Source organism: Cyrtonyx montezumae, unplaced genomic scaffold (genome assembly GCF_038088225.1).
Source record: "Cyrtonyx montezumae isolate F1298 unplaced genomic scaffold, pur_monq_1.0 scaffold_13, whole genome shotgun sequence".
In the NCBI taxonomy this organism is placed as follows: domain Eukaryota; kingdom Metazoa; phylum Chordata; class Aves; order Galliformes; family Odontophoridae; genus Cyrtonyx; species Cyrtonyx montezumae.
Genome location: NW_027071859.1, coordinates 19,071,079 through 19,093,362, shown reverse-complemented (window position 1 = coordinate 19,093,362; position 22,284 = coordinate 19,071,079). Strand labels below are relative to the sequence as shown.

The 22,284-nt window shown below is 40.4% G+C and overlaps 1 protein-coding gene across 2 annotated transcripts in view; it reads right to left on the bottom strand.

Moving 5' to 3' along the window:
- DLGAP2 (DLG associated protein 2) overlaps positions 1 to 22,284 on the bottom strand; it is a 329,263-nt gene that overhangs the window by 285,354 nt on the left and 21,625 nt on the right. For both annotated transcript variants that reach the window (XM_065730777.1, XM_065730778.1), the window contains exon 2: positions 3,221 to 3,392. In XM_065730777.1, the coding sequence (XP_065586849.1) occupies positions 3,221 to 3,392 (172 nt within the window). The remainder of the gene's footprint in view (positions 1 to 3,220; positions 3,393 to 22,284) is intronic.

The window sequence follows — 22,284 nt, the reverse complement described above, 5'->3', positions numbered from 1 at the left end:
AGTCACACATGGCAAGAGGGTGAACTGTTAGACCTGGGGGAGAGAAAAAGGACACAGTTTGGCAAAGAGAGGCAGCGTGCAGTAATTCTACTGCAGTAATTCTACTGTGGAAATACTTCTAGTATTTCCAGTCAGCAGCAGAACTGTTGGCAGAAGTCAAGTCAAAGAGTCCTTAAGTTTATATGTTTTGTTTCCACTGTCTGATCTGAATGCTGCAGTAAACAAAGGGCTTGCCCCATGTAAAGTCAGCGAGGTACTGCCTGTCTAAAGAGTGTAGTCAGAAGATAAACCAAGGCTCATGAGGACAACTGATGGAAGAAAGCATCTGGTTCTTTTTTGTTATTCCAGATTGCCATTAGTTGGCTAGATTCACTCTGCACATTGGGATAAACTCCCAAATAAGCTGCATAAGAAGCACATTTTTTTTCCTGAAGTGCTGCCATGCATAGCTTTATTAATGCTAGCCCAGATTTCTTCAAAGCATTCTATACCTTAACATTTATGGTGAAGTGAAGCTGAAGTAACACAACTGGTGAATGATATATTAATACCAATGCATTGATGTGTATAGGCTGCTGTTAGATTCCAAGGAAAGGGTTCATTTTTATTTATGGAATTTTTAACAGCCTGGGCTGTGCCTCTTTGAGGCTATCTTTCTGCTACTTCTATTAGCAATGAGCAAAAGTGTCTGACTAAACAAAAAATCTCTAAGCAGGGCATTTTCTACACAGAACCTCTTAATTATTTCTGTCTTCTTCTGGTCCTTTACTAAGTTGTATGAACTTAAAAAGGGACCCTTTAGTCTTAAAAACTTTCACAGAAAGATGCCAGGTACTGAGAAGAATATGATTCATTCTTCGGTCTGATAGTTCTGTGTAATGATGAAGTTGAGGTAAAATTGCTATATTAATTATTTAAGACTGTTTAAAATATAGGACATGATTTCTAAATGTCAGAGGAAAATATTCTCCATTAATCTATACAGAACAAAATAAAGACCCCTAGAGCTATCAGATATCTAGTCTGTCCTTAAGCCTGATATTTACCCTCCTCCCCTACTTCATTTGGTTTTCCTCAAGGCTGCAAATCGCTGAGCTGCCTTAGGATGCCACATTCCCATTCACCTTTGTAGAACTTAGGTGTTGATGGCCTCCAGGATGCATGTCAGAGTACCTGATTATGTTGTGACTGCCTGCCACTCTTGGAGATCTGAAGCTGCCTCTGCTGTCCACTCCTCACAACTCCTGTTGCTCACCCATTGCCATCTTCCAACTCTCCTCAATCCTACAACCACATCTGCTCAGCAACCCTAGTTACTTCTCTCCCAAGCTTCTTTCTCTGAACTTCTAGATTCATATACAATTCAGAGCAGCTCTAAAAGTGGTGTTGAGCTTTGTTCTCTGGCAGGCAGGACAAGTCCTGATCCTACTGAATTGTGTAGGAGTTTCTGGTTTAATTCACTGGCTTTAGTGTTAGTTAAAGCAGAATTAGGCCATTTGATACTAAATTCTCAGGATGTGCCTGAATAAAAATAGTACAAATACTGTGGAATTCAAGCTCTTCATCCATAATATATTCATCTTGAAGTGCACAGCTGCCATGCATATATTTATGTAACTGCTATCTGTAGAAATATTTAAGCATTCAGCTTGACTCCGAAAAAAGTATTTAGAGAAGTTAAGGAAGGCTAAATGGTGACATAAAGGAAGAGGAGGTAGCCATTAGATACACATGTCTTCAGAATGCAGTAAACCTCTAACATTCTCATCTAAATCACTGAAGAAATATAGCAGGGATAGGAAATGTAAAGAGAGGGACAAGGATAATCAGACATATGGAACAGGAGGGAAATATAAGCAGACTGCAGCTTTTCAGCCTATAATTAGATGGCTTGAGGTGGCAATGATAAGCATCTCTGCAAGAAATATTATTCACTTTTCACATTAAATATACTTGAAGCAATCAATACAACTCTCAAACAGCAGGCTCAAAACAAAGACAATGCAATTAATTTACAGAACCCATTTCCAGAACACGTTTCTGAGACCAATAAAGCAAACAGGTTGAAAAACAAGAGCGGATAAATTCAGGAACAACAGAGACACCAGAAGCTTTGAAGCACAGTATGACCTCCACCCCAAGACAATCAGACCCGGCAGAAGCTTCATGAGGACCAGAGATGAAGACAGCAGCGGTTTCTCTGCACTCCCTCTCCTGCGTTCACCATAACCACCAGTTCCCAAGATCTTGGGTGTCTTCCTTACAGCTGATGTCACACTTGCTCTACCCAGTTCCCAAGCTCCAAAGATAAAAATAATGCACATAACTTGGACTATATATGCAGTAAGTACTGAAGGCTGCAGGAACATCTCTGCCCTCCCACTCAGCCCAGCTGTTTGACGCAACCACGAGAAACCTTATTACATCTGCATCCACTCCTTACAGATTTCTATTCCTTTCCTCTCTAAACTCATCTGTGACAAAGTGCTTAGTATCACATGGTGTTACAACACAAGCACAGTCATATTAATCAGCAATATTTTTATTCCGTTGCTTCTCTGGCAGGCTCCTGGCAGCACAGCAACAAACATTCTAGTAATAAATGAGCTTTTAAGTGCACCAGACTTTACTGTTCAGCTGCTGGCATGTGGTCTCTGATCAAAACTTGACTTATACAACCCCTGTATAGGCAGCACACCAAGTAGCAGTAATAGCAACAACACTAATAGGCAATGTAGGGCACTGGTCTGACCTCAGTTTAAAGAACGCAGGTCAACTCTCTTCCTAACTATACCAAAATCTATTACTTTGGAGCCTCTTTTGCTAAGCTATGCTGGTACACTGCTGAATTACAAGGATGTAGGTATGTAGGAGCGTGATGCCCATTAAATCTCCATAAACAATTAACTTCTGCAGCTGAGCTCTACAACAAAACACCCTGCCTGCTGCCATGGGATGTTGCTTCATTTCATGTAGGTCACTGGTGAGGTAACAGACGGTTCTAACCAGCAACAGCAAAAATGTACCGAACTCCCAGCACAACACATTCTTTGATGGGTTTTAATAAAAATATAGATCAGTTTTATAGCACACAAAATGAAGAAAAAGCAATTACCTCGCTTTAGCGTGTTTAAAATGTTTTTAAAGTGCACAGCATTTACTGCTAAAAATACCCCAACAAAACATACATTCAATGTAAAAAAAAATGCCTTAAACTTACCTCTTAGTTTACACTGATTTAATATATTTTTTCTTCTACTTTTCAACTTTCCTTGCATCTTGGGAATATAGTGGTTTTCTCCACCCGCTTCCTTCCTCTCACCTCCTCCCCCTCCAATCTGGCCTCCTTTCCTTCCTTGGAGGTTTTTAAGCTTTAATTTGAGAGTGTAAAGCTGAAAAATATTTGATACAATTTTTTTTTTTAATTAGAGAATTGAGCTCCTCACCATGGTTGAAGCATTTCTGGGAACAGCACCAAAAAAACTTGCAGCTACTGCACTGAGTAGCCACAGCATCTCTCTTAAAACCATCACTCATTTATTTTTCCCAGACAAGCAGTGTTTCAGCACTTCACTTACAGACACGACTGCAGTTTAGGAGACTGAGGATAGAAATGAGATCCTTTGTTCACTTTTGGAACGTGTAAACCAGATCCCCAAATTCCAGTGTGGGCCCATCTCCAGCTGGAGAAGGAGCAAGACTCACCGAGTGGCATTTGAGAGTGTATGAGATGAGACTTGCGTTAGTCATATTTTCAGTGAGCTCAGAAAGGTATTGATGACTGCATGTCCTAACTGGAGGAGGTGGTTGTCAGTCTGCCCGCAGCGTGCATGTCACCACAATGGGGAAGGGGAAGTATTTTAGAGCTTGTGTGGGACTGGGCTCGCGGAATGGAGCACTTGGGAAGTCTCCTCTCTTATGAACTGGGTATTGTAGAGGAAGAAGAAAAAAAAAAGGAGAATAACAGGTTAGATGACCTAGGGCCTCTGCAATGCACATTTACACTGAGGCATGCTGAAGAGACTCAGCATTTCCAGGTGCTAATGAGCAGCAGCCTGCAGCCTACTTTAGGTTTTCATTTACTGGCACTACACTGTCTTTACAGCCTCAATGCATTTATTTTTTAATTACTGATATAATATGGTAACAGGTTTCTTTTGCCTAATAAAAGAATATTTTCCTGAAATGATATCAAATTATTGGCAATGCTAAAATAAAAATTGTGTTTTGCTTAAATGTTACTGATATTTCAGGGCCGCAGATTATTTTAGTCTTCCTCTCCATACAGTGCTTACATTTCACTCTTTCCTCTTAAATCAGTCTCCTTAACCACGGATTCTTATTTGCTGTTGTCTGTAATTCAGCAATTACTTGTCTGCTCTTTGACACTATCTACACAGTATTCCAAAGGCAGTATTGCCTTTTTAAGTATTACACTGATCACAAACTGGTACTTTCTTTAGCTTTAGCATAATCTAGCATGCATATTTCTGTATACATATTATGTATTGGCTATGTAAAATCAGGTCTGAATTAATTTATCCCATATGCATTAGCTTCTACTCCTTCGCAATCTGATTATGATACATCGATAACGCCTCTTGCTCATGTTTCTAATCTCTAAGTATCTTCTAATTTCTGTTTCCTGCTGTTTACATCATCTGCTGACTTCATTAACATGCTGTTCACTTGCTTTCTTTAATACTATTAATGAATTTGTTAAATAAGATTTAAACAGAGACCAATTGTTATGGTACTGCTTCGGATAAACGGGATGTGCCATCAGCCAGGTTTTCTGCAGCGTGGCTTACAAGGCTGTTACTCAAAATCATTCCTTTTAATTACTTTCATTATTTGTATTTGCATTATTTGTAGAATTGACTGTTACTTAATTGTGGCCTTACCAAGAAACTGTTTGGGAAACCTTGGCATGGAAAAGCTGACTGTTTATGCAAGTGCTCTTGTTCAAACCGAACCTACAGGAATGTTTGGATTGGGTTCAGAATGGGATTTAGGCTGCTTACTTCAGTTCTCCTTTCTATTTAATCTCGTCACACTCACTGCTTCATACCATAGTGACCCTTACAGATTTGAAATACTTGAATTTACTCCATGCAATTGATAAAACAACTTAACTTGCTCAAAAATTGTGCAGAAGGATACATGCTTGCAAACAATATTAAATAGAAGATATTATCATTTTTTTAATAGACACAGATAGTGTAAAAATATATGAATGTACAGCAGACAAACATTTCCAAGTACATTTGCAGTGTAATTAAAGGAAGCATGAGTGGTGTCTCTCTGTTAAACATTAAAAACAGATAAACACAGAGAAGGAAAGACTGATTTTACCTAACACTGGTGGTCTGCAAACAGGCTGAGAATAAATTAGGCCAGAAATGAGAAGGTATATAACAACCATCAGGAACGTGAGGCTCCAGATAAGCCTTCCAGTACATGTAGCCAAGGCAACGGAACTAATGTCTTTAATACAAAGCTGGATTGGTTCAGGGAAGGAATTGTCGAGTGGTTGCACAAAAAGGCAGCATACCCAGCCTTGATCTCACACATGCCCATCCCTGACTTCACGTCAGCTCCATGAGCACAGCAGTAAATAACAGCACATCTTATCCTCAAACTTTGTCTCTGGAATTACTCAAGACCCTTTCTTTTTTCATACTGAAAGTCTGAAATTAGCACTGTATGTTTTTGATGCACCTAAATTGCCTGAAATCTAAAAGGCACTCCTGAAAACTTTGGACCTTTGCACTGGGAGATGTCGTTGCTGAAAAGCTCACATTCCTCTCTCCTGACCACTGCAGAAGAAGGATCTGCTGCTCCCCAGTCCCATCAACACAGACCTGAGGAAACAAGAAATAATCTAGACCACAGGAACAAATCCTTGCTATTTGCTCTCCATTCAAACCCAGAAAGCATGGAAGTCTTTCAAGGGTTAGAAAAGATGGAAAGTACTTGAATCCAGGTCCCTGGATCTATTTTGGATGTGTTGGAGTGTCAGAGATGATAGCAAAGGACAACTGGGCATTTTCATTCTCATAACATTTTGGGCATATAGGTCACTTCGTTCAGAAGATTTCAGCCCAAAACCACTTCCAGACATGCAAAAAAATCAGCAGGTCCCTTTTTATACACCGAATGTTGGTCTCAATTAAAGAGAGTAAGAAAATATTTGCTCATGGATATGTATGAGATTTTTGGAACTAAGTGTTCTTGGTTCTTCTCAGAGCTTCTCAGAGCATTCTTCTTTCAGTTCTAAACTTATCAGCAGGAGAGGGGCCAGCGGGGGAAGGACCTATTTAACCTTTAGAGTGCATTATTTACATAGACTACTCAAAGAAAACTAACAGGGCTGTTACTCTAGGTATGATCTCTTTATATGGTTGAATAGTTCTTAGCCTCTTGAAAGCACAGGATTCATTGTTTTCGATCAGCCTATGATCATAATGATACAAAGAAAAATCACAGTAATTACAGAGCAGTCTTCATAAGAGCTATATTTAATAAGCTATGTTCATCTCTGTTCCAGCTCCACTAGCTCCTGTCAAAAGCAAGGATATATTTAACTGGTATGTGCTAACCTGCATAGCTACAATAATTATTCTTGAGAAAGCAGTATTGCTCTTTGGTCCATTTAGAGGTTAAACCTTGCTCTCTGTATATGTTAACAAAAATACTGAATAGTTAAATTAAGAATACAATATATGTTAATGGAGTTCAAGCATTCTTTATGAAATCTCATTAAAAAGGTTTTGTTTTCTGTTTTTTTTTCTTCTCAGTTTGACAGCAAGAATTGTAAAAAAAGGCAAATATTTGCATGCATATGTATACACGTATATGTACATATGTGTACATGTGTATAAATATATACGTGAACCTGTTGGCTACATATACCAGCCAGCAGCATACCATCAGAACTCTGATTTTCACTGGATTACTGACTGCTATAGAATTTAAGAACTACATTTCAACATCAGTAATACAAAAGAAGCTGGAAAAAATGGAAGACAAATATATTCTTTGTCTAGAGGAGACCACAAAGTCCAAGACAGCAGGAGGAAATGAACAGCAAAGAAAACATGAAAAAAGTTTCTCAGCATACTTTTGCAAATATCTACCTTGTATTGCTTTGAAGCATGTCTATACATGCTTTGTTCACTTGTACAATTCTCTTTTATATGGAATAATTGTTACAGTGGAAAAATAATCACAAACTGAACTGGCTGTCATACAAAGTCAAAAAATACAAGTGAACGATAAATAGAGAAAGATCTTACCTGCATCAGAATGAGGTCACACAAGCAGAAAATACAGCACAAGTAATCCCTTTCTAACATGAATGGACTCTTTCTTTACATGTTCACTATGTCTGTGTTCAGAGTAAGCACTGAGCAGCGCTGGTAGCTTTCTCATGAAGGGTATGGTGTTGAAACTGATAATCATCTGTATGTTTTTGCCACTGCCTAAGCATATGAGCACATGCTCAGATATTAACAGGAAGTCACTATTCAGGTTTTAGTCAGAAGGGTTAGAAGAATGTGTTCGCTTTTGGGCACTGACAGTGGGTTAAGAGTCAGGGCAGCAGCAATGCCATGAGGCCTCACCTGGAGTATTCTGTCTAGCTCTGGGATCCACGGTACAAATAATACAGGGACCTCTGCAAGAGTCCAGTGGAGGGCTACAAAATCGATTAAGGGTGTGGAGCACCTCTCTCATGAGGAAAGGCTGAGAGACCTGTGGCTGTTCAGCTTTGAAAAAAGAAGACTCAGAGGGGATCTGATCCACATCTATAAATATCTAAGCAGAGGGAGGCAAAGGGATGAGGCCTGACTCTTCTGAGCAGTTTGTGATGATAGGATGAGAGGAAATGGCCACAAACTGAAGCATAGGAAGTTCCACACAAATGTGCGTGGGAACTTCTTCACAGTGCAGTGACGGAGCAGTGGCACAGCTGCACAGAGAGGTGGTGGAGTCTCCTTTTCTGGAGACGTTCAGGACCCACCTGGACGCCTACCTGTGCAACCTGGGCTAGGGAGCTGCTTTGGCAGGGGGCTGGACTCGATGCTCTCTAGAGGTCCCTTCCAACCCCTACAGTTCTGTGATTCTGTGATTTTATGATATATCTCAGAACACACGAACATAACCTGAGTGTTAGACATCATCTGTTGCCATCATCAGGTGGTGTGCATAAATATTAACCAGCTATGAGGCCTCTACTTATGCTATTTTGAGTTACTGCTTGAAATTTATTTCACTATGATATAAACCAATTACACATTGCTCATAGTAACAGCAAAGTCTGGTGCGATTTCACCTGTGGAATTTAACTGGGGGGAAAAAAGTAATCCCCTCTTCTTATAATGCAGTAGGAAGAGGATTGGTAGTGACTTCAAAGAGCTCACTAACAGTAGCATGCAACTTCCAGTCTGGCGTCATTTCAGTCTCACTCATTCTTGATAATTAAAAATACCGTTTACTTCATAGAACATTTTCAATATGAAACAATGAAATTTACTTCATTGGTGGTTGTTTTTTTTTTTTTTCTTATACTCTGCACTGTGTTCTTCCCTACACATGCTTAAGGGCCACTTGCCTGAAGAGAAGCCTCATGCATGCTGGGGAGGAAGAGAATTGGAGAATTAAATCTAAAGAAGCACTAGGCTTCTCCATTTGGGAAGTGAGGCAGGGAGGCAAATTTCACACAAAATTCAAAAGAGTTCAATGGGGCTGAATGCAAGTTCACATAATATTAAGGGAATAAAAGTCAAAGATCCCCACGATTTGCTTTAAGGCCATGCCAGGATTTCACGTTTCCTTCCTGGTCTTAAAAAGCATGGAGTGTCGCAGCCTCCCCCTGTCTAGTCCACTGCATACAAGAGATCTGTCTTCCCACCCTTGCTATCCAATACTGCTCGAATTACAGCCTTATGAACCCCAAGACAAAACAAGCTGCTCTGTAAAATAAAACTTTGAAAGCACACATTGCATTTACAGGCAGGGTCACAGTCTTCACATGTGTCTGTGCACATATGTGTGAGTGCATGACACAACAGCACTGAATCTATTGATTAATTTCTAATTAAAAGGGAAGTGAGTGAAGCGTTGGGAAAATTCTGAAGCAATCTTGTATTGTGATATGCAAAAGAACACGAGCAGCAGTTCATTGGTGTCTCCATAGAAACAAGACATATTGGAGGGTGTAAGACATTGTCAGAGGACTAAAAAAATTCAGCTTCAGCAGAAAACAGAAAAGCACCTCAGGGATTATATTTTTTTTAAAGCAGGAAAACAAAATTAATTATTCATTTCCTATATAGGAAGCATCCTTTTTTTTGATGAGTTACTTAATATACATCAGGATAAACTTATGGACTGGCTAATCCTATGATTTTCTAATCCATAAAATCTGTAGCGAACGCATGGTTACACTTCTAAGTATAAAGCCAAAAAGGAATTGAAGTAGTCTCTCAATGAATAATTGAAAGCTGCATTCGGTATGCTGTTAATTCTCGGTACCATCTCCGCACTTGCCTCAGACACATCGCTCCTGCACTCTTCTGAACCCCAGCCCATATACAGGGCCCTGTTGTGGTCTCTGCAGAAGGTGTCCCCAGGATGGTGAAAGGCAGTGGGGAGATACTGCCTCAGTAAGACACTGCTCCCAGTCTGCTCAGCATTCCTCCTACTTCCAGGACTGCGGCACGCAGCTGCAGTGACTATTTTTAAGATGCTGAACCCCCACACAGAATGGGTTAAAAAAGACTCATCTCCTTATGCCAGAACTGAAGCTCTCTTTTTTTTTCATACGTGACCAAGAGACTTGAGCCAGCTGGTAGCTTCACAAGTTGTGTCTCTTCCCTGATTATCTGCCTGGAGCTGGCTGTGGCAGCCTCAGGGACAGTATGCCAGCTGAACTGGCCTCAACACCCTTGGCCTCCTCTCCTAAAGATATTCCCTAACCACAGAGTGACCCAGTGCTCTATTGAAAGACACGCCAGAGAAATCAGGTAGCAGTTGCTTCCTCGAGTAGTTCCTACCCCATTCCCACAAAAGCAGGACAGGAAGATTTAATTGCCCTGGGACACAGATAAGGTAGTGGCATTCCTACTCGTGCTTCATAACACACATGAAGCTGACTACAGCCATTAACTTTTGACTGGATGTAATTGCAGATTTAGGAGCCTCACTGAGGGCAGCATTAAAAGAGGGCATGTCAGACAACAAAAGATAAAAGGTTCTTCTGAAGAACCCAGCTTTGTCCTGGTAATATTGTGTCTCCATGCCATGGGGATATCCAGCCCTCCCCTGACAACTAGCAGCTTCAAAGCAGTTTGTTCACAAACAGGAGTAAGGAAACGGTGGAAAGTATGAGACACCCCATCTGCAAACAGGAATTAAGGGTTATAAAAGATGTTTCAGTCAGTGGAAAGGAAAAGAGAAGGTTTAATCTGAAAGAAAAGGGGTTTTTGCTGTTTTTTGTTGTTCTGTACAGAGCACCCATGTTAGTAAAAATATCTGAAGGACAAACAGAAGACTAAGCATTATATCTTTTTTATCAGTTCTGGTTTTCATCATAAATGTCCAGGCATGAAAGATCTGTCAGAGGATGCAGTGATTTTCCAGCCCGCTAATGACTTGCATCAGGAAGCACCTAAGAACAGACACATGCCTGTAATTAATAAAGCGTGGCATATGCCAGACTTGATTCAAAGCAAAAATGGGATGAGGACTGACTGCGGCTCATTTGTGTTCAGCTGTGCTTTTCAACATTTGTGAAAAGACAGAAAGTCTTGCTGTTATATGACACAAAAGTGAAGGGAAAGAGACTCATTTACACTACCAGGATGTGTACTTGTTCCCTAATCCATGCAGCAGAGCTGAAAGCACTTCACTTGCTTACCATCACTTGTCTTCCACAGACAGCACTGCAAATACAATGCTGCCTGTATAGGATCTACTTCCAGCTACATATCCCTAAAAAAGTTCAAATTGATAAGTACACATGCAAGACAAAAACACTTTAAAAGGCATGGGATGTGACAAGAAATAGTTAATATTCCCTATCTTTTTGGGGATTTATTTTTGCTCTTATAAGGACCAATGCAAGGGCCCTGTCATCGCTTTTCTAGGTTCTGGATAATGACTGATCATCACTGATATCATCTTACATCTTTGCTTATATGTGCTGTTCTTCCCTGCATTATCAGTCTTACTGATGCTTGGGCTATTTCTCATGCAAGCAGAATGTACAGAAGCAATGAGGAATATTGACAAAAAAAATGCTGTTCTGAAGGATTCAGTGCTAGGCTGCATCTTTAAGGATTCTCTTCAACTGCCCTTTTTTGTATCTATACAAACAGAAAAAAGAGCTATGTGATTTCAAATATTCTAGATTCACATCCATCACAGTGGTCACAGCTTTATGCCTCCTGATAGACAATGATGTAAAATGAGGAAAGGTTATGGCAATATGAAGTTTCTTTTCCCTTTTCTGTACCCCCTACTCATTCTGCAAGCGAGGCAGTTTAAAAGGGAAATGATTAATATTTTCTCAAGTCACGCTTTAAATTCAGATCGAAGAGAAGCTAAGAAATGGCACTCAGAAAGGAAGAGTTGTGGTGTCATAACACCTGATACAGATTTTCAGATGTCTGCAGCGTGATCATGCATTACAGCAATTCTAGACTAAATTAGATAGAATGGTGATGACATATCTCATGAGAAAATTAGCTATAGCTTATCCAATAAAGTCTTTATTATCTGTGAAGCATACTTGACATTTATTTTTACTATGTATGATACTTCCTAGTAGCCTATCCAAACAATCTGACTAAATGCTTTATCTATCACAGTTTATAGCTACTTTACTTGGTATTAGATTTATTGCATTAATGGAATTTAAGCTTGATTCTGTCATTAGGAATACACATCTCATTCCCCGTAATGATTTGTTTAGTCCTGTCAGGTTGACATGCATGTGTGAAGATGACTTGCACTCTGGACAAGCTAGAAAAGACTATCCCTTACACTCTCACTAGCTCAGCTAAGAAGCAAACCTATCCTAAATTGTTTAATTCTAGGTAGCAAACACCGGTGATCCTAATGAGGTGTTTGCTCCCAAGACTGCATTAGACATACTGCTATGGGAACACAGTTGAGTTTTCCTACTCTCTGTTCTGGGAACAACAAGATAAAAGATGTGCACCAGATCCTCCGTCCCTACTGTGGTCAGATCTCACATGCACACAGGTGCAAATTTTCCAGAGATCTCAAATGTCTGAGTACTGAGGCTGTCTGAGTCAGGATATGTGAAACTGCAGCAGCTTCTGGAGAAAAAACATCGACGATGTCGGCTATTATGGAATTTCATCACACACAGCGATCAAAGGTGGGAAGAAAATGATGGATAAATTTAGGAAAAATTGAAGACTACTGCACCGAGTCCATCATTCAGGTCAGTGGTTACAGCTGTAGCTGTAGCCTGAGACTAGTGAACGGGTCTAATTCCTTTGATTTCTTAAGAGATATGAGAGAAATAACTGAGCCTCTATTTAATATGTAAAGATGGGATAACGTTTTTTTCCCACTTCAGATGTGTATTCAAATTAGGCCTTAGACAGGCTGTTGTAGTGTAAAACTGGTTTACATTACTTTGTTCATAAACATATACACAAATGCACATATATGTACATAGAACCATAGAATGGCCTGGGTTGAAAAGCACCTTAAACATCATCTAGTTTCAAGCACGCTGCTGTGGGCAGGGTTGCCAGCCACTAGACCACTGGGTCCACATAAACATAGGTCTGTGTATTCTCAGTAATGGACCAATGTCAAAGATCTCACAAAGTGAGCCTAGATAAACACCCCAAGTTCACGTGCTTTTCTAAAATTTGAAGGCAGCAAATCTTACTTAGAAGGAGAGATGATTTTGTAAATACAAATATCTTCACAACAGCTTTCTCTAGTTCATCCAAGCCAACACAGTGCAACATTCTTCCTTTAGGCATTTTATCACTTAGGCATGTAACAAATTGATTGTGAGAATATAGAATCATTTGGATTTTTGCATTTTGTATTTTTAATGCAAGTCTCTCTGAACAACTTTACTACTTCTCTTAATTAAAATAAAATAAAGCAGAAAAAGGACACATTAATTTTCCTGCTAGAGCAGCATTTAGCCCTAAGCACTCTAAACAAGGCACAGCAATGCACAACATGTTTCATAGCACTTCTGCCCGAGAAAAGCTCCTGATATTGAAGAATAACCATACATCCAAGAGACAGTCAGCCTCAGACACAGACAGATTGACACAGCACGGTGCAGCTCTTTTTCTCCAGAATCTGGAAGTGCCTGTTTGTGAAACTTTGGCAAGAGTAAGCCTGCACCATGTGCATCTCCTTGTAAGTTTAATTGTCTGTATACAAGCCATTAGTTTACCTTCAGGAATTATTTTCCTTGACATTCTCCTCCATATTTTGCAGCATTGTGGCTAAACAAATATGACTATTCAGAAAATTAAAGCCAATTCATAGTAAGCTGAGACTTTTAACCAAACCTGACGCCACAGATAAGACTGAAAATTAAAAAAAAAAAGGCTCCAAACCAGTGCTGCTATTTCACAGACTGAATTTTTGAAGGCAGAGGTTCTTAATTGCTTTTAGTGTGGATCACAGCTCTCCAAAGCGGAGGCGTTCATCTCCTGACATCAATGCACCATACTGCAAACATCATTCTCATATTTCTCCAGTGTTAATCTATCCAGATTAACTGCATCATTTAAGGATAATCATATGGAATGTCCATATCCTTTGCACAACAATACCCTATTGTCGGTCAATCAACCTGCTTCTAATTTTCCTTTTGGAATTGTACAGCTTTCTTGGATAATTGCTTTGGACTTGGTTTCATAGAAATCAATTTAAATAGGCCCAGTGTTCATCCTCATGTACCTGGAGGCTACATGAGACTCAAGTAGGCTCCTGTGACAGTCTTACACAGGAGTCACTGTCAGCAGGAATCTACGAAATCACTCAGATGCCGCATTCTGCCATTGCTGTAGACATCTTGAAGACAAAGTATTTTGCAGGACAGGAAGTAGCTCAGTACTACTACTGGACAGGAAGTAGCTCGGTAACCAGGGCCTGGCCTTCTCTAAGATGCTCGTGCCCTCTTTGTGGGCTGAGGTTACGACACAGAGCCATGCACACTGCTCTGACTTGCACAGTGTTGGATTAAATATTATCTCTCAGGGTCCAGATCACATTGGAGATGGACAAAAAAACAACAACAATGTGAACCTTATTAGTTCCACAAATATATTCCTCCTCATATTGAAAAGTTTTGCAAATAGTTGATCCACACTCTGAAACTGGAGTGGTTTTGTGTTTTTTTTTTCCATAAAATGTACCTAAGAGAGTATTTTTATGAACAGAAACACTACAAAATTTATCCAAATACTTACGCAGTATTTCACTTCACTAAAAACTGGGTTTCCTCACCTGAAAATTTTCTGTGACAGTTTTAAAACCAGTGCAACAAAATTCTCCAAAGACACCAGAATAAAAAAGATTAACTTTTACACAGAGGAGATTTGGGACAACTTCGAAATTTCAGATCATGGTTTCATTTTTCATCCAGGTCTGTCCTACACTGTTTTGCTCTCATGAGAAAAAGGCAGGATGCAACAGCGGAGAAAGGTTATAAGACTGAATTTTCTATTTGGTTTGCCTACACATCATTACCTACACATCAGTTGTATTACCTAAGACTCTTTAAATTGCAGCTCTATAGGATGATAACCATATATATTAAGAACTTTACATTTTAAACATCTCCCAAAAAAAGCACTGTACTGTGTGGGTGTAGGTGGGAAGGTGTTGGCAGCAGGGAGGCTGCAGGAGCATCTGTGAGAACTGCAGAACAGACCTACTGGAGGACACAGCTGCCCTGTCAGCCACACTGGTGGCACATCAGTGCAAGGCTGCTAAGAAAAGAGCAAAAATGCTGTGGCCAGTGCGGAGACCATAGTAAAGTAGGTATTTTCCCACAGCCCATGAAGAGTACCCACAGGAGCAGGCCCTGGGCTGGAGATGCAGTCTGTGGAGAGGAGCCCACAGTGGAGCACATCTACAGCCTGTAGAAAAGACCCATGCTGGAGGAAGGGAGAAGCGAGGAGAAAGGAGCAGCAGATGGGAGCTCGCATGGACATCCACACTCCTTCTCTCTTTGCTGCTTGGGGTAGGAACGAAGATTTGAATTTCAGCCTGGGAAGAAAGGGACTCAGGGGAGAAGGTGCTGTTTTAATTTGTCTTTGTTTCTTGCTTTCCAGACCTATTTGTATTTTGCAATACATTAATTTTCCCCAAGTCAAGCCTGTTTTGCCCATGATGGCAATTTGTAATTTGATGTCCTCTTTATCACCACCCATAAGCTTTTTCACTTTATTTTCTACTCCATATCTCCTGAGGAGGGGAAGCACGAGAGTGGCTGGTTCGGGTGCCTGGCAGCTGGTCCAAGGTCAGCCCATCACAAGCGGTGAGATCAGGGATATGCACTGTTCTAGCAATACAGTACTATATCACAACAAACTTGGTAATTACATGAAGCACTTCTTTTTTTTTTTTTTTAAGTTATTGACACGGAAGTTCTTCAGAATTGTTGAGTTTGTCATCATAGCAAAGAACCACAGATTAGATTAACTGATGTTTCTTTTTTACGAGAATATTTCATGAAATTGTTAAACAACATGGTAGACAACGCACTGCTCCTTGTTGATTTCTGAAGACTGAGGAAGCCTTCCTCTATCTGAAGTTATCTGGCAAGTTCTGATAGCACAGAGAATGCAATTCCAACATTCTTTTTGGACAACCAATCTGGGTACTGGAACCAGCACATTTAACCATGCTAGTAGCTCAGAGGTATGCGAAAGATCCAGAAGCAGAGTAGGTGAGCAGGAAGTAGGCCATTATCTGGGAATCTAGTCCAAGCCAGTGCACAGGAAAATCAAATCAACCCTCCAAACTAAACTGTACTTAAAATGATGTAAAGTTGGAATAATGTAAACTAACATAATAGTGATTCAAAAGATAATCTGCTTCATAAAATGCTAAATCACTAACTGCTCCACCAAAACGGATCTCAGGTTTTACAAGACGATTTATAAATATGCTCTTATTGATGATCATGAATAAACACTGTCTTGCTGAAAATAAGGATCATTCTGTGCCCAGTTCAAAATTTTGCTTACTTCTTGAGCAAAAAAGATTGCTCTTCTTCTGTCAACAGCATATGCCACTTATATCTTATTGCTTATATATTACCACAGTACCCCTGCCCAACATTTTATCTTCATAGTACACCAGGTTGTAATTTTTCTTTTCCACTCACTGTTGCCGCTTTGATTATCAGTGCATCACAATTTCTGGTGTACTTCTGTCTTAGTAGAGAGAAAAGTAATCTATATGAAAGTCTGTAGAAAACATCTATAGCTGGTGCAAGATTTGTCCAATGCAGATTCACCCAGGCCCCTTTAGATGCATACCTTAATAAGGTACATGAGAAAAACTTCAGTGAGTTTTAAAACTTCTCATGAGCAGACTGACTAATATTATGACTGACTTGTTTTAAAGATATGAAAAGTAGCTAACAGATTCCCACAGCTTCTTAGTTTACTTCCTAACCTCATGAATATGATTGTTAAAAGATGTTTTTCATACAGCAGTAAGGGCTGAAGCTGTAGTTTATAATGGCAGTGCGTTAAGCAGAAAAGTGAATTTATTCGTTCTGTGTAGACATCAGGGTATTATTACATACAATTTTCCTACTGGTAAATACCCCAAGGATTTGACTGAGAGGATCGTTTGTCTAAAAAGTAAATTAAAAATCACAAACAATTTTCATAGAATCATAGAATGGCCTGGATTGAAGAGGACCTCAAAGATCATTGAGTTTCAGTACTCCATGCTGTGGGCTGAGTCGCCAACCACTAGACCAGGTTGTGCAGAGCCACATCTAGCCTTGCCCTGAATGCCTCCAGGGATGGGGCATTCACAACCTCTTTGGGCAACCTGTTCCAGTGCGTCACTACCCTGGGAGTGAAAAACTTCCACTTAACAACTAACCTAAATCTCCCACGTCTTATTTTAATACCATTCCCCCTTGTCCTATCACTACCAACCTGTGTAAACAGTCATTCCCTCTCCTGTTTCTACGCTTCCTTCAAGCATTGAAGGGCCACAATGACATCTCCCTGGAGCCTTCCCCAAGCTAAACAAACCCTCAGCCTTTCCTCATAGGAGAGGTGCTTGATTCCATCATCTCTGTCACTGATGAAGATGTTGAAGAGGACCAGTCCCAAGACCAACCTTTGAGGGACACCACTCATGAATGACTCCACTCAGACATAGAACTGTTTAAATTTATACCCCTCTAATTTAGAGAGAAGAATGTAGTGAGGAACCACGTCAAAGGGTTTACAGAAGTCCAGGTAGATGGCATCCGTTGTTCTTCCCCTGTCCACCAATTCAATCACTCCATCATAGAAGGTCACCAGATTGGTCAAGCGAGATCTGCCCTTCATGAAGCCAGGCTGGCTGTCTCAGATCACCTCAGATCACATCTCCTATGTGCCTGAACATGGTCACCAGGAGGACCTGCTCCATGACCTTCCCAGACACAGAGGTAAAGCTCACTGGCTTGTAGTTCCCCAGGCCAGCCTATAGAATACTGTCACACACCTTAGCCTAGTGATTTTGGAGGGTTAGGGAAGCTTCAGGAGATTCCTAGTTTCCATCCTTGGGCACATCCATATTCTATATAACTTTTCCATAAGTGTCCTTCATTTGAAGAGAAACAGCTGCTATCGAGGTAATCACCTTACTAGGTAAGTCCCATTCTGTGCTTGAAACAGTAGCCTACTTTGAAACAGTAGGAATCCTTATCTCAACTATTTTTCTGTTCACGATATGAATCAGCTACGTGAAAAAGACTACTTTAATCTAAGCATGAAAACATTAATTTAAGATGCTCTGTTTGGAGGAATCTCTAATAGCCAATATTCAATCCTATTTTGATGGTTTCACAGATTTCAATGTCTCTGAAAAAATTCCAAGCACGTCAGCTTTGTGCAGCTTTGTTCCTTTGAAGCAGGGATGCAGGTGCCATACCCATGTGACCAAATGCCATGAGGTCCTCCAGCCTGAAATCCCATGGAAATCTCATATTTTCAGATTCTTAATGGCAAAGTACCTTGAAACTCAAGTGCAGCTTTTTTTTATTTTGAAAGTAATCCATTTGAAAGCAGACAGTTAAACTTATTGTTATGACCATTTCACGTGTGAAAACTCTAGAAAGCAAAAAAAAAAAAAAAAAAAAAAAAAAGTATTCTTTCACCCTAGGGAAGTAAGGGGGAAAGGTTCTTATTGTATTCTGAACATGTGCAGTGCAAAAAGAAAAAGAAAAAGAAAAAAAGATGATAGATGTTCTCACAGTAACTAACTGTTAATAGCATTTGGAACTGAAATCAGCAAAGTCGGAATTGTGCCATTAAATTAATATTGTAGCAGTACTCTTGAAACATAATGTTAAATATCTGGGGTGGTTTCCAGAGCTGTATGTTGCTAATGGATATTTGCTCTTCTCTTTCATTCTCATGCTCACAACAGGAAGACATACACAGTGTCTTCTGAGTTACCTGCTTGTCTCTGTGCTTAAATACTCAAATACAGAATGTGTTGAACACTCAAATACAAAAGCACAGAATGCATTGAAAAGTTGCACTTTGGAGAACTTCTTTACAACTGTCTTCAAGCAAGTCAGACCAGTGGCAGCATCTCTCATGATTTAGAAAGGTTGTGGAATCTCCTTCAGTGGAGGTGTTCAAGACCTGCCTGGATGCCTACCTATGCAACCTGGTCCAGGGAGCTGCTTTGGCAGGGGGGTTGGACTTGATGATCTCTAGAGATCCCTTCCAACCCCTACAATTCTGTGATTTCAATGGTTTTCAATTTCCAAGCCTTTATTTTTTAAAGCAATTGCAAATCTACGTCACTTACTAGCTCTGTAAGCCCATCCTCGCTTGACTATTCCTAAGCGCAAAGAATCCAAAGATAAGGTTGGAGAAGAGACTGAAAAGTGAGTGCAGTAGTGACCAGATTCCCTAGGTGACTTCACTGATTTCTGCAATCTGAGCCTCTTTTCCTGGACTTCTTCAGCCAGCCTCCCAGCAAACTGACAGAAGAGAATCAATGGAAAAGCATGCCCTTTTGTAAGGATAATTCCCCCTTCTTCAGTATAGACAGAAACATTTATGGACACCATCAAATGTAATTTCCATCAATTTATAACGGTTGCACTTCCCAAATATATCAAGTGTCCAACTCCCACACATTTATCTCAAAGAAGACAGTCTTGTGCTACCCGCTGAAGAATTATTCCTCAGTAAAGCAGGGATGAAAACTTGCAACTGCATGCTTGTTCAGAACCAAAAATGTTTTTAGCCCAGTCAACTCTCCACCCTCCACCACAGTGCCCTACAGGCTCCTCCTGCTTTTTTTAAACTCAAGAAGTGCATCTATATTCCAGAGGTTTCTTCCCCAGATATTCAAGTATTAATTTCCTGTATTATCTCCATTAATCACACGAGCATGGAAGTGAATGAAAAATACCTTAGAGGGATTAATCTGTAAAAAGCCAGTGTGACTTCTTGTTACTTTTCTGAAGAAAAAAAGAAAAAAGAAAAAACAACCATCATGTATTGGTTCCCCAAGGGGCACAGCCAGCAAAGATCAGAATAAGCAGTGTCACTGCATGAAACAGAGACAACTGAAGTATTTATGAACTGGTTAATTTGCAGCCCCGGCTCTGGGGGAGGCCGTTAATTATTCATATTGAAATTAGGAGCGGAAATCTTAAATTTATTTATCAACAGTTGCGCTCACCTCAGAATCCCATCACTATATAATGACTATTAGTTCAAAATCTATCTTTTACTCGTTTGGTTATTAAAAACGTAAGCAGATGCTGAAAGGGCTTATCTGAGAAATGCACACCCGCATTTAAAGCAGTGAGGTGCAGAAGCTGAGCCCACAGCTGGAGCTGCAGGGCCAGGGATGCTGCATGAGCAGCCACAGAGCGGGCAGGGAATGATGAGGGGAGGCACCAGGAGGTGCCTGGCGCCCTCCTTGGATGCTGTAATCCACGTCACCTGGCAGCACCTCGGAGGAGGCACACACTGCTCTGCCTGCTCCTCTAACTAAAAATGTGTGTATATATGTATGAACGAGAGATCCTAGGAGATCCAGAGAAATCAGATGTGAATCTCAAGATTACATTATAATAAATATCTTAAAGTAATATCTCTTCTTGCATGGATATATCCATAAATCCTCGAGCTTAAATTGTACACTGAGGGGTTTAATACAAAGCAGTTCTTGTCCAGACAGCTTTGTTCTATCTGGGAATCAAGAGCATGATAAGAAGTCCCTGCACAACTGGCACAGGAGGGATCCAAAGCAGTACTGCAACTAGCTTCAGGGGAGACTGATCACAAAGGCTGATGTGATGTGCACAGTCCCAGAAATAGGGGTTTCCTGTGTCAGAAGCATTTCTCTTTTCCCACAGCACCTTATCCTAGAGCCTGCTAAAACCAAGGGGAAGTTCATACTCATTTTCATCTTCAGTGTGCTCACACTGCTTGTAGTAATGCTTTCCTTTGTCAGGCAGTGCTTCATTGCAGGACACAGTGTGAATGCTGACATGAATAGTGTAAGAGCCAAGCAAACTGACAGCAATGAAGCTACAAGCAAGTCCTCACTGTGCCCAGCACTGTGGGATGTAATTCAGAACCTCTTGCCAGAGCATGGCCATGGACCCATAGAGCAAGCCAGAAAGAGCACAGTGCTACTTCACACTATTCCTGAGAAGGGCCTTGTGCCACCCAACTTCCCTTACTCAAAATGTCTTTACACTGAGCTGGGTTTGCTGGTGTTGTTAGCTCAACATCCCAAACCTGGCTTTGTCTGTTCCATCACCCTGCTGAAACAATTTTGACAGCTGTGCTTGTTTTTGCTTCTTCCGATAAAAACAAAGTTGTACATACATAGTGCCCTATTCCAGGAAGCCTTTGTCCTTCATTTGAATTACAAGTGCTGTTAGAATGGCAATTATAACTGAGAAACACTGTTCTGTAAGAATATGAAAGCATAGCACTGTATCAAAACTAGTTGCAAAAACCTCACAAGACAGCTTCACAAGAGGTTATTATTAATCGATCATTTGCTCTGTTTGTTTTAGGAATCTAACACTTAGTTCAGGTAAACTTCAGCTTTTTACTACTTTGGCTGCACATATGACTGAAGAGGCTTCCACAGGATGTTGGCCTCAGCACTCGTTCAAGATCTTTCCCTGTATCAGCCTCAAAGGCCCCACATGGCTCTGATCAACAAGTTACCTGCTGTGCTTGGAGCACAGTCACAGAAAGAGCACAGTCAGCACATCTGGGGCAGGGACTGGAAAAAAACAAGCATCTGTGGGCAGGATGCAAGCCCCTTCAGATGGCTGTACTAGAGGAATAACAAAACAGCACCACGACTTAAACACAAAAAACTGAAACACAGGGGAGATAAATGCTGTAAGGGCAGTTTAGAGAAGTAGCACAAATTAATTGTCTAATTGGAAGACCTAATTTAGGCTTCCATGACATCTATCAAGATGTATACTGATTATGTATTTATGAGAAAAATAACATCAACTCCATATAATCAATAAAATGGAGAGTCCCTATGAGATTCAGCTACTTTGCCTGACAGCCTTTTTGATGTTACAGTATTACTTCTATAGGTTTAAGATGTTTTCTCCTTCCAACTGTTACTAACCTGCACAGAAAGGAAAAAGCCAAATGATTCCACTGAAGAAACAATGGGGCTGAATAGACACAAAAGGCTGTCAAACACACTGAGTGAACAGAAAAAATATGCCTTTAATTTCTTTTAGTTCTTGCCTATTAGTTCTATCAGCAGTTGGGCGAGAGGTGGGGAGGGGAGAGGAGGAAAATAAATCAGATGTGAGAACAATGTTTGAGAGAACAACACTACACTTAAAGAGATATTGATACCATTTATAGAATTAAAATTGCATGAAGAGAACCAAAACTAAAAGCTTACCCCAGAGAAAAGCAGACTAGCCCCCAGGTCCATGCCCTTTCCCAGCTGATGCAAACAGGGGAGGGATGTGAGTTCTTGGGGAGTTTAATCCAGTCCTCA